The sequence below is a fragment of the Balaenoptera acutorostrata genome, chromosome 1 (genome assembly GCF_949987535.1).
Source record: "Balaenoptera acutorostrata chromosome 1, mBalAcu1.1, whole genome shotgun sequence".
NCBI lineage: Eukaryota > Metazoa > Chordata > Mammalia > Artiodactyla > Balaenopteridae > Balaenoptera > Balaenoptera acutorostrata.
Genome location: NC_080064.1, coordinates 192,692,736 through 192,705,857, shown reverse-complemented (window position 1 = coordinate 192,705,857; position 13,122 = coordinate 192,692,736). Strand labels below are relative to the sequence as shown.

General features: G+C 34.7%; 1 protein-coding gene across 6 annotated transcripts in view; it reads left to right on the top strand.

The window, feature by feature from the left end:
• The window catches only part of KCNT2 (potassium sodium-activated channel subfamily T member 2), a 369,675-nt gene that overhangs the window by 235,239 nt on the left and 121,314 nt on the right, over positions 1-13,122 (top strand). For all 6 annotated transcript variants that reach the window (XM_057529788.1, XM_057529796.1, XM_057529784.1 and 3 more), the window contains one exon: positions 9,407-9,515. In XM_057529788.1, the coding sequence (XP_057385771.1) occupies positions 9,407-9,515 (109 nt within the window). The remainder of the gene's footprint in view (positions 1-9,406; positions 9,516-13,122) is intronic.

Genomic DNA, 13,122 nt, shown 5'->3' with positions numbered 1-13,122 from the left:
TCGGTTGTCATGGCAACTACCTCGGCATCATCTGAAACAATAGGTTTATTGGGTGGGAAGGCAGCACAGCACCTTTATCTGATCCCCACATTAGGTCCAGCTTTATTGATCTGGCTGAAAAGTCTTAAAAGGAGGTCGCTGATAAAGATTCTGAAAGACAGTGTCACCTACTGCGATTTAGGGTACAGTTCACTGTTTTGGTTCTGCAACTGTCTGGATTCCTGGACTCCTAGGTTTCTGGCTTCAAGCAATGTTCCCTTCTCTCTCTGCTTGCAGAGTGATCGATTTTTACCCCAGATCATCTGTCTCTGTATACCTGACTAAAATCAACAAGGTGCTGTCACCCACGTTAGTATTCTTGCCCTTTCTGATACCTCTCCCAGACGTGTCTCCATCGACAGGTAGTTTCTGCATTCAGAGGGGAAAATGGATAATAGGGAAAGATAGCAATTTCTGTCACAGATATAATTTTACATTATGCATCTCTATAGTACTTAAATTTTATATAACTTAGTCTTCTTTTTAAAAAAATTTTTATTGGAGTATAGTTGATTTACAGTGTTGTTAGTTTCAGGTGTACAGCAAAGTGAATCAGTTATACATATGTCCACTCTTTTTTTTTTTTTTAGATTCTTTTCCCATATAGATCACTACAGAGTATTGAGTAGAGTTCCCTGTGCTATACAGCAGGTTCTTATTAGTTATCTATTGTATATATAGTAGTGTGTATATGTCAATCCCAATCTCCCAGTTTATCCCCCCCACCTTATCCCGTCTTAACCATAAGTTTGTTTTCTGCATCTGTGCCTCTACTTCTGTTTTGTAAATAAGTTCATTTGTACCCTTTTTTTTTTTAGATTCCACATACAAGTGATATATGATATTTGTCTTTCTGTGTCTGACTTACTTCACTCAGTATGACAGTCTCTAGGTCCATCCATGTCTCTACAAATGACCCATTTTTGTTCTTTTTTATGGCTGAGTAATATTCCATTGTATATATGTACCACATCTTATTTATCCATTCCTCCATCAATGGACATTTAGGTTGCTTCCATGACCTGACTATTGTAAATAGTGCTGCAATGAACATTGGGGTGCATGTATCTTTTTGAATTATGGTTTGCTCTGGATATATGCCCAGGAGTGGGTTTGCTGGATCAATCACATGGTAGCTCTATTTTTAGTTTTTTAAGAAATCGCCGTACTATTCTTCACAGTGGCTGCACCAATTTAAATTCCCATCGATAGTGTAGGAAGTTTCCCTTTTCTCCACACTCTTTCCAGCATTTATTGTTTGTAGATTTTTTGATGATGGCCAGTTTTTAATTAGAAAATCACTTGATAAAAACTGGCAGTTTGTGGCTTGAAATGTCCCCAAAAGGAAATGTAAGTAGCTGATGAAAAAAAATGAGCTGAAAAACTGCCCAATCTCCTAACTCACTGACCCTCTTTTCCACACTGCTTGGTCATAATAGTTAATGGTACGGATAGCCAGGAAAATGCTTCTTTCAGTGCCCTAGACTTGTGTTTCGGTGATTTCCCTTCTTTCAGTGTTCTTGCCCACGTCTCATCTCTGCACCCACTTCCAGAGGCGTATTCCCTAGATCATGTAAATGTGAGCCTTCTATCATGGCTATTCCTAGTCCTCCCCTCTGTGACCACCACCCCCTATCTTTCTAGTTCATGTCCTCTAATACAGAACTCCAACAGCCCACGTCTCATCTCTGCACCCACTTCCAGAGGCGTATTCCCTAGATCATGTAAATGTGAGCCTTCTATCATGGCTATTCCTAGTCCTCCCCTCTGTGACCACCACCCCCTATCTTTCTAGTTCATGTCCTCTAATACAGAACTCCAACAGCCCACGTCTCATCTCTGCACCCACTTCCAGAGGCATATTCCCTAGATCATGTAAATGTGAGCCTTCCATCATGGCTATTCCTAGTCCCCCCCCCCCACCCTGTGACCACCACCCCCTATCTTTCTAGTTCATGTCCTCTAATACAGAACTCCAACAGCCCACGTCTCATCTCTGCACCCACTTCCAGAGGCATATTCCCTAGATCATGTAAATGTGAGCCTTCCATCATGGCTATTCCTAGTCCCCCCCCCCCACCCTGTGACCACCACCCCCTATCTTTCTAGTTCATGTCCTCTAATACAGAACTCCAACAATCTTTTGACTACACTGGGACTTGTGATACCAAGTTTTCACCTGTTGGTCCTGTCGTCCCTTCTTAACCTGTTTGCATCCCATGGCACACCTTTAGAACCCAAAATTTCAATTCAGCCTAGTTCGTTGACTTTCCATTAGTTAGACTTGTTTGTCAGAAATCAGCTCTAGTGAACAACTCTCTGTCTTCTAGGTGTTTACTTCCATGCATCTGAATGTGGCCAGAGGAAACCAAACAAAAGATGACCTGCAGGCTATTCCCCCATTAAATTCATGATCACTAATTTTTAGGGGTCTAGAAGCTGCCAGACAATCATTCTGTCTCCCAATTCTGTTTCTTCTCCCACTCTCTTAAACAGTGATACCATATTTTCTCCTCTCAACTCCAACCTCTTCCCTAATCATCATTTCCACCTATTTTACTAAGAGAGTAGAACAATTGGAAGAAAAACAAAATTTTCGTAAACATCTGCCTACACATCTACCCACCAACCTGAAGGTAGAACGCCCATATATTCTACCTTTTTTCCTGTTGTTATAGATGAACAATTTTAGTAGCGATATGGCTGAGAAGAGGCATGAAAAGAGTGATATATTATGTTAGTAAGATTACCCAAATTCTGACAATCTAGGAATGACATTTTAAGGAATTCGAAATATATACTATAAGCTTTAGGATTTATGAAAGATCATTAGTCCATTTGGAAGATCAAACAGCACTCTCTAGTTATTGTTGATAATGGAAATGTTCTGTTTGCTTTGTCTAATACCTAGCCAGTAGTCACAAGTGTTATTGAGAACTTAATTGTTATTGAACTTTTATTTCTGTATAATTTTAGTTTATTTAAATGTAAATAGCCACATGTAGCAGAGGCAACTGTATTGGCCAGCAGTTTCATTTTTATTTTATGTAATTAATTAGTTAATTATTTTATTGAAGTATAGTTGATTTACAATGTGTTCATTTCAGGTGTACAGCAAAGTGATTGAGTTATTCATACGTATATATCTATTTTTTCTCAGATTCTTTTCCCTTATAGGTTATTGGAAAATATTGAGTAGAGTTCCCTGTGCTATACAGTGGGTCCTTGTTGGTTATCTGTTTTATATATAGTAGTATGTATAGGTTAATCCGTAAACTCCTAATTTATCCCTCCCCCTGCTTTCCCCTTTGATTATCATGTTTGTTTTTTATGTCTGTGGGTCTACTTCAGTTTTGTACGTAAGTTCATTTGTATCATTCTTATTTTAGCTTCCACATAGAAGCAGTATTATATGATATTTGTCTTTGTCTGGCTTACTTCACTTAGTATGGTAATCTCTGGGTCTCTCCATGTTGCTGTAAATGGCATTATTTCATTCCTTTTTATGGCTGAGGCAACCGTATTGGCCAACACAGTTTTAGAAGGGTGATAGGTGGGATGCTGAAGAATTGGAGAACAGGAAGAGCAGTTCAGAAGCTGTTCCGTTACCCCCAGTGAGAGATTATCGGAGTTTGAATAAAGGTCCGGCATCCCTTAGCTGTAATCCCCAATCCAGAAAAGTCTGAAAAAAGAAAATATTTTAGTATTTGTGTTGGTGTTAAAATCTGACCTGACCTGAAATTATTTGGTAGCAATCCCCGCACTGAACTTAATTTTTTTAAAAATTTTTATTGGGGTAAGTTACTTTACAATATTGTGTTAGTTTATACTGTATAGCAAAGTGAATCAGCTGTACGTATACATATATCCCCTCTTTTTTGGATTTCCTTCTCATTTAGATCACCACAGAGAACTGAATAGAGTTCCCTGTGCTATACAGTAGGTTCTCATTAGTTATCTATTTCATACATAGTATCAATAGTGTATATATGTCAATCCCAATCTCGCAATTCATCCCACTACCCCCTTTCCCTCTTGGTATCCATACCTTTGTTCTCTACGTCTGTGTCTCTATGTCTGCTTTGTAAACAAGATCGTCTATACAGATTTTTTCAGATTCCACATATATGCATTAATATACAATATTCATTTTTCTGTTTCTGACTTACTTCACTCTATATGACAGTCTCTGGGTCCAGCCATGTCTCTACAAATGACCCAGTTTTGTTCCTTTTTATGGATGAGTAATATTCCATTGTATATATGTACCACATCTTCTTTTTTTAAAAATTTTATTTATTTATTTATTTTTTAACATCTTTATTGCAGTATAATTGCTTTACAATAGTGTGTTAGTTTCTGCTTTATAACAAAGTGAATCAGCTATACATATACATATATCCCCATATCTCCTTCCTCTTGCATCTCCCTCCCATTCTCCCTATCCCACCCCTCTAGGTGGTCACAAAGCACTGAGCTGATCTCCCTGTGCTATGTGGCTGCTTCCCACTAGCTATCTATTTTACATTTGGTAGTGTATACATGTCCATGCCACTCTCTCACTTCATCTCAGTTTACCCTTCCCTCTCCCCGTGTCCTCAAGTCCATTCCCTACATCTGCGTCATTATCCTGCCCTGCCCCTAGGTCCTTCAGGACCACTTTTTTTTTCTTTTAGATTCCATATATATGTGTTAGCATACGGTATTTTTTTTCTCTTTCTGACTTACTTCACTCTGTATGACAGACTCTAGGTCCATCCACCTCACTACAAATAACTCAATTTCATCTCTTTTTATGGCTGAGTAATATTCCATTGTATATATGTGCCACATCTTCTTTATCCATTCATCTGTCGATGGACCCTTAGGTTGCTTCCATGTCCTGCCTATTGTAAACAGTGCTGCAATGAACATTGAGGTGCATGTGTCTTTTAGAATTATGGTTTTCTCTGGGTATACGCCCAGTAGTGGGATTGCTGTGTCATATGGTAGTTCTATTCTAAGTTTTTTAAGGAATCTCCATAGTGGCTGTATCAATTTACATTCCCACCAAAAATTCATGAGGGTTCCCTTTTCTCCACACCCTCTCCAGAAATTATTTTTTGTAGATTTTTTGATGATGGCAATTCTGACCAGTGTGAGGTGATACCGTATTGCAGTTTTGATTTGCATTTCTCTAATAATTAGTGATGTTGAACAGCTTTTCATGTGTTTGCTGGCCATCTGTATGTCTTCTTTGGAGAAATGTCTATTTAGGTCTTCCACCCATTTTTGGATTGGGTTGTTTATTTTTTTGATATTGAGCTGCATGAGCTGCTTGTATATTTTGGAGATTAATCCTTTGTCAGTTGCTTCATTTGCAAATATTTTCTCCCATTCTGAGGGTTGTCTTTTCCTCTGTTTATGGTTTCCTTTGCTCTGCAAAAGATTTTAAGTTTCATTAAGTCCCACTTGTTTATTTTTGTTTTTATTCTCATTACCTTGGGAAGTGGGTCAAAAAAAGATCTTGCTGTGATTTATGTCAAAGAGTATTTTGCCTATGTGTTCCTCTAAGAGTTTTACAGTGTCTGACCTTACATTTAGGTCTTTAATCCATTTTGAGTTTATTTTTGAGTTTATTTTTGTGTATGATGTTAGGGAGTGTTCTAATTTCATTCTTTTACACGTAGCTGTCCAGTTTTCCCAGCACCACTTATTGAAGAGGCTGTCTTTGGCTCCATTGTATATTCTGACTTCCTTGATCATAGATTACGTGACCATAGTTGCATGGGTTTATCTCTGGGCTTTCTATCCTGTTCCATTGATCTATATTTCTGTTTTTGTGTCTTGATTACTGTAGCTTTGTAGTATAGTCTGAAGTCAGGGAGCCTGATTTCTCCAGCTCTGTTTTTCTTTCTCAAGATTGCTTTTGATATTCGAGGTCTTTTGTGTTTCCATACAAATTGTAAAATTTTTTGCTCTAGTTCTGTGAAAAATGCCATTGGTAATTTGATAGAGATTGCATTGAATCTATAGATTGCTTTGGGTAGTATAGTCATTTTCACAATATTGATTCTTCCAATCCAAAAATATGGTATATCTCTCCATCTGTTTGTGTCATCTTTGATTTCTTTCATCAGTATCTTATAGTTCTCTGCATACAGGTCTTTTGCCTCTTTAGATAGGTTTATTCCTAAAATTAGTATGAGTATTCCCACATTAGCTGCAGAAATAATAGACATAAGCATAGGTTGCTCCCTACACATATTACATAGGGTTTGCAAGATGAAGCATATTGTCTTTCCAAAATTTGAAAAAAAAAAAAATTCTAAAAGCTGATAGCTGGCCCTTAAGAGTATGGACAAGTATCAGAAGCCTGTAGTAAGTAGTGAGAGTGGGAATGGGGGTAAGGGAATGAGAGAGAGACAGAGGGCTTTAGTGGTATAATCAGTCCATAAACCTTGGCAGTCATATGACATTGGGAAATGAGGGGCAAAGTAGGATGAAAGAATATTGTCAGTTTTTTAATTCAAGTTAATGGATAGTGATGAGTATTCAAAAAATATCTGAGAAGGAGGGATAGATTTGGACCTGAGAGGAGAGATCTAAAGATATATTCAATTCTGTTTTGCAGACTGGGTTTCTGTAATTTATGCAAATGAAGAATATTATTGTATCATATTCCTTTCCCTGTGCTAATCATCCTTATTGATTACATAGATGTTTTCTGTATAAAAAGAGTACTGATTTTTCTTATTATCTAACAAGGGATCCCAACATTATATACAATTAACTCATTAATCTAAGACGATTGTTTTCAACCTATCTGATCCAATACCTCTTTTTTATGATAAATATTTTGTAACACTTCCTTTACTATCCTGGAATGAAATTCAGAGTAAATGTAAATATCTATATGAATACATTTTAAATAATTAATATAATGTCCTAATTGTAATATGAAGGAGAAAGAGAAGGGAAATAATTAATAATAAGGAAGTGTATATTTCAATATGTAAATGCCCAGGTATGAATAACCAAAAAAAGACAATGCAAGAGAGACAACTGCTTGCACCAATAAGTACGTGCCCACTACTGACACTGACAGTAGCGGGCACATACTTATTATTAATGATCATATCTTAAATTTGTATTAATGACTCACATACAATACTAAACAAAATAAACTTTCTCTTAATTTATACAGTGGTTGTCTTTCTAAATAATTCAGTATTTACTAAAGTAGTGCAAAACCTACTTTGTATTTATGTGTAAAATAGCCTCCAGTAATATGTACATTGCTTGATAGGCTAATAGACACTGTAAAAACTTTCCTTACTTGTAGAAAAAAGCATATACAGAAATAAAAATTACTACCTAAAACTTACTAATCTTTCCCTTCTTTCCATTTCCCACAGATTAGTATAGTTTTTGAAAAATTAGCCAGTGCAACATGATCTTCCATCAACCATCCCCAACCAAACACAGATGAACACATTAAGTGAGGAAAAGGGAAGGAAGGGGACCCAATTTTTTACTTTTTAACCACTGAAGGGAAATAAGATGGAATATTTTTCAACTATCACAGAACTATCACATTTTCTCATGGTCCCCTACTAGAAGAAATACGGTTTGTACATTAAACCAAGGGAAAGTTAATAATTGCATGTGGTTTTGCATATATGGTAAACATATCTTCTAAATTTTCTGGTAGTCTATCTCATGTCATAATAAATATAAACATTTTTCTTAAATCATATGTTCAATTTTTGGTTTAAAATTTATGGACCCCATATGTATGACTATCATATGATTCTAAAGTAATAACACTCTTCATTTAGCAGTTTTGTTACTTTATTTTCATAGATAGGGCATACACACTCAAAAATTATTTTGAGAAATATCAAAATAGTGGTTTAAGTCACTGTTATTTTGCAAATATTTTTGTATACTTTTCCATATTCAAAATTGGATTTAGAATCTACCTGCCTTCCTGCAAAATATTAAGTATCATGATTATGTATTTTTGAGATTTTCCTTAAACATTATCATTATAATATATTTGACAAGCAAAAAAAGAGGAAAGAGAAACAAAGAAAGAGACATTATTAGCAGATTCTTGATTTTTTTAAGAGTAAATCCTGATATGTAACCATAGCATACCATTTCTTCCATAAAATGTGAAAGAAAAATAATGAATAAGGAAATGAAGGAAAAAGAAAAAAATAATGGGCTCTTTCATATGCTAACTCATGTTCTACAAATTGGAGTAATGTTATTATTTATCTGTCTGGAGCATTTGATGAACCATTTCCCAAGTAATCTTGTTTCTTCATAAATTGTATGGTGTATGTATTCATCTTATAGATCCGACTCACCTATTCAACCTTCTGTTTCTTAATTTAGCTAAAACTGCTATTTTCTGCCTAAGAATATTTATTTTCTTAGAACTTTAAACAGTCTTTATTTCCAATACCAGCTATAATAGTTTACTTGGAAGGGAAGTTTTTTTCCCCAAAACAAACAGCTTTTTTCCCAAACAAACTTTAATTGCTTCTCTAAAATATGATTTCTGTGGAAAATTGAGTATATGGCATCCGGGCCCTCGTTCTTGCATGAAAATAATATACTTGGGCTGAGTAGCATCACCCCCCTTTAATATGACCTGCGCCCCCTTACGGGCCATCTTTTCTAACACTCTTTATTGTTTTTATGTCATTGAATTTCTTTTTATGCCATTTATTATCTTTTCTGACTGGACTCTATCATCTTTTGAATTTTTGACCTAGGTCCTGAGGTTAAAGTATAATTTAAATTTATATTTATTTCAGGATTAATTTTTATTGATTGGTCATTACAGTTGTTTTGATTATAAAAAATCTATTACTTGTATGTTGTGCAAATATTATCTACCACATTTTTTAATAATCACTTTCTAAGTCTTTATGTTGACTATGAAGTTGATAAATCAATTATGTTATAAATCAGTACTATTGTATTTCATACCATAGAATTATCAGAAGTAAAGGAGACTTTATATAGTCTCTGGTTTATTATCCAGACTGTACCTCTAACCTACCTACATGTTACCTCCTTGTACAGATGAGGCACAGGAAAAATTAACATTTTGCCAAAGGCTGTCAATTTTATTAAAGACAGGTCTGGGGCCAGATCCTCCATACCTCAATAACTTACCTCATAGTCTAGTACTCTCTCTTATGAATCATTTTTCCTGGGGATAAATTTGCACATGTAAAAACCTCTCTAAAACAAGTGTGTTTATATGGAAAGTTTTATAATTTTATTCATTGTTTTATTTTTCATATTATTTTAAAATACTACTATCCCAAGGTAAATTATTCTAATTTACCTATTTTATTTCAAACAGATCATGTTGTTTGTGAAGAAGAGTTTAAATACGCCATGTTAGCTTTAAACTGTATATGCCCAGCAACATCTACACTTATTACACTACTGGTTCATACCTCTAGAGGGCAGTAAGTATATTTTTTCTTTAAGATAATGCATTTTAAATTATAAAAAATATAAGTACAGTTATGTGATTTAGAAATACAGTAGTAAGCCTAGGTATATACAGCTAGATATGTACCTATACTTGTATTTGTGTGTTATCATCATCTGACAGATAGATAGATAGGTAGAGAGACAGACGGACAAATACAAACCTGTTCCAGGGTCTAAGACATATAGGAAATTGACAGTGATTTGCTGTCTTTTCTAACTAATCTTGATATAATTTGTTTCATCCTAAATTTTATGTCTTCATCACTTGTTAGGCCTAGGATTAGGGCATTGTTTCTATTTTCAAGATTAATAATTCGCAAATAAAACTTGTAAAAGCAGGATGACAGCAGTCATTACTGTATGGCCTTAAAGCCGGTTTTTTTCTGTTTCTGAGGTAAGTTTTTATCTGAAAGCTATATGTGCACAAATGAGCTCAAAGTTAAAATTTTAAAATTATTATAGAATGATAACAAAGTAGTTGATAAAATCAGCTAATGTAGTATAAAAGAAATAATGTTTAATATGAATTTCAGGGTATTGAGGGAAATTATATCATCAAAACATTTTTTCCTCTTTATTTTGATAGAGTTTCATAAAATATAGAGGTTGTTTTTGACTTGCATAATCAAGTAAAATACAATCAACGAACACAGCCACTGCCCTTATTTAAAGAGACAAATGTTGCACTGCATTTCATACTTTTCATATTCCTTACTTGGTATTTTAGACAAAATGTTGATTTTCTAAATAAATTCCACCATGGTGCTTGTAGTTATGAAAATTTAAATTTAGTGAGTTAATTGATAGTTACTTAAGTGAAGTGCCAAATCAAATAAGTCAAGGAAAAGGAAAATTCTTTCCTGGGATTTAGTCCTGGACGGAGGAAATTGCTAATTGAAAAATAGTAAATGCCCTCTGGTATTTTAAGTAAATTTTACTCTCTTACCTCTAACTATGTCTCTGTTCTATTGGGACAGAAAGATTTTCCCAGGAGCAATTTTCTCAAAGTTCTGAATATAAATGTTTCTATTCTATAAATTTATAAGCCTTTAAGATTTGCAGTGGAAAGGATGTAACAGGATCATGAATAAAATTGATTTTCTTTGATGGACATGCTTAGCATTTTGATGGAATTAAATAAAATACTGAAAGCTGTTTTGTCACCAACTAATTGAATGTTCATAGAACTTATCACATGGCTTCTTTATTTTGTCATCCATCTTTGTCATAGAATCATACAGCGTTAGAGCTGAATATCTAGCCCAGCTTCTCTCTTGCACAAATGATAAAATGAGGCCCATCACCACTAACACACATTAGTATTTATAGATCGGTTAAATTACATTTTCCAGCTCCTAGTAAATATTATTTTTTGGCAGACAATATTGCCTGGTGAACAAATTGCACTTAACATAAATTTAAAAAGAATTTCAGCGACACTTAAAATAGGACTTTTCCTAATATACTCTAATGAATTTTGTCATATTAAAAATGAAAGTGATGTTGTTGAATACATTGTTACCACATAATTAAGGATTTCCCATAAGTAAGATTGACCTGCAAAATTATTTCCCAGTTAAGTGACACAATAAATGCCTTAGTCCACCAAAATAACTCTCTTTATAGCAGCTTTATTGAGATATAGTTCACATACCATATAATTTACACATTAAAGTATACAATGTAATATTTTTTGTATATTCATAGAACTGTGCAACTATCGCTGCTAACTCCTAATATTTTCATCATCCCATAAAGAAATTCTTTACCTTTTTGCAGCCGCCCACATTGTATCCAAACTCTTTCAACCATAGGCTAATCTTACCCTGTCTCTATAGATTTTCCTATTCTGGACATTGCATATTGCATATAAATGGAATCATACAATATGCTTTTTTGTTTTTTGGACTGGCTTCTTTCACTTGGCATAATGTTTTTAAAGTTCATCCATATTGTAATATGCATCACTACTTCGTTCCTTTTTATAACTGAATAATTTTCCATTGTATGGATATATTTCATTTTACTTTTCTATTCATCAGCTGATGGATATTTGGGTTGTTTATGGCATTGTGAATAAGGCAGGTCTTAATATTAATGTGAAGATTCTTGTGTGGACATGTGCTTTAATTTCTTTGGGTCTATATCTAGGAGTGGAATTGCCAGGTCATCGGGTAACTCGATTTAGCCTTTTTAGGAACTGCCAGAATGTTTTCTGAAGGGATTATAGCATCTTACATTGCCACCAGCAGTGTATCATGGTTCCAATTTCTTCATGTTCTCAGCAATGCTTGTTATCATCTGCCTTTTGCATCATAACTGTCCTAGTGGATGTAAAGTGCTGTCTCGTGGTTTTGATTTGCATTTTGCTGATTACTAATAATGTTGAGCATTAGTTCATGTGTTTATTGGCCACTTTCATATCACCTTTGAAGAAAAACCTGTTCAGATCCTTAAACAGATAAATACCATCACTTGATTATAAATAGTCATCCAAACAGATCACTTAATTTAAAATATCTAATATATTTTATTAAGAATATTGTATGACTAAAGTAATTTGTATTATCTTCTGTATTATGCATTAAATGAAGGTATAGTGAAGATTCACTTATTAACAGAATATGTTTGAAATTTTGCCTTTGAGCATCAGCAGAAATCAGAGAGCTCAAACATATTGATTTAATAATAAGAGAGCAAACTCGGGAGCTGAATTAAGTAGTATAATGGGGAAAATGTTGAATAGTCTAGGAAATGCTTTATGCAAAGTTTATCAAACCACTAATTGAAAAAAAAGCTTATGATAATACTCAAATTTCCCCATTAAAAAAGGAGAGAGAATAATATTATTAGAAGTTCATTATATAATAAATGAACTTTTAATGGTGATTTTTGACTAAAAATAATTGATATTCACAAGCTAAACACTTTAAGACCCAACAAACACAGACATAAATATAATACAAAACCTATAATAGTCTAACTTAAAAATATATTTTTAAATTAAGTGTTGTACAGATTATAGATATTTAAGGAAAATAATAAATATGAGTTCTGGAACAAATAAGATAGACAAAGGAAGCAGGAGTTAGAGGTAGAAAGGTCAGCTCTTTTAGTGACAGACCTGCCTTAAGTCTGAGAATGGAGTTCCTAATTCAGCCTTAGAATTAGATTTGCTCTCTTTTTTTTTTTTAATTTTTTTTTAATTTTTAATTTTTTTTTAATGCTATTCTTGTCTGCTTACATTCTTTTTATGTATGTATGTATGTATGTATGTATGTATGGCTGTGTTGGGTCTTCGTTTCTGTGCAAGGGCTTTCTCTAGTTGTGGCAAGCGGGGGCCACTCTTCATCGCGGTGCACGGGCCTCTCGCTATCGCGGCCTCTCTTGTTGCGGAGCGCAGGCTCCAGACGCGCAGGCTCAGTAATTGTGGCTCACGGGCCGAGTTGCTCCGCGGCATGTGGGATCTTCCCAGACCAGGGCTCGAACCTGCGTCCCCTGCGTTGGCAGGCAGACTCTCAACCACTGCGCCGCCAGGGAAGCCCTAGATTTGCTCTCTTAAAACACCTTCGTCCTTTT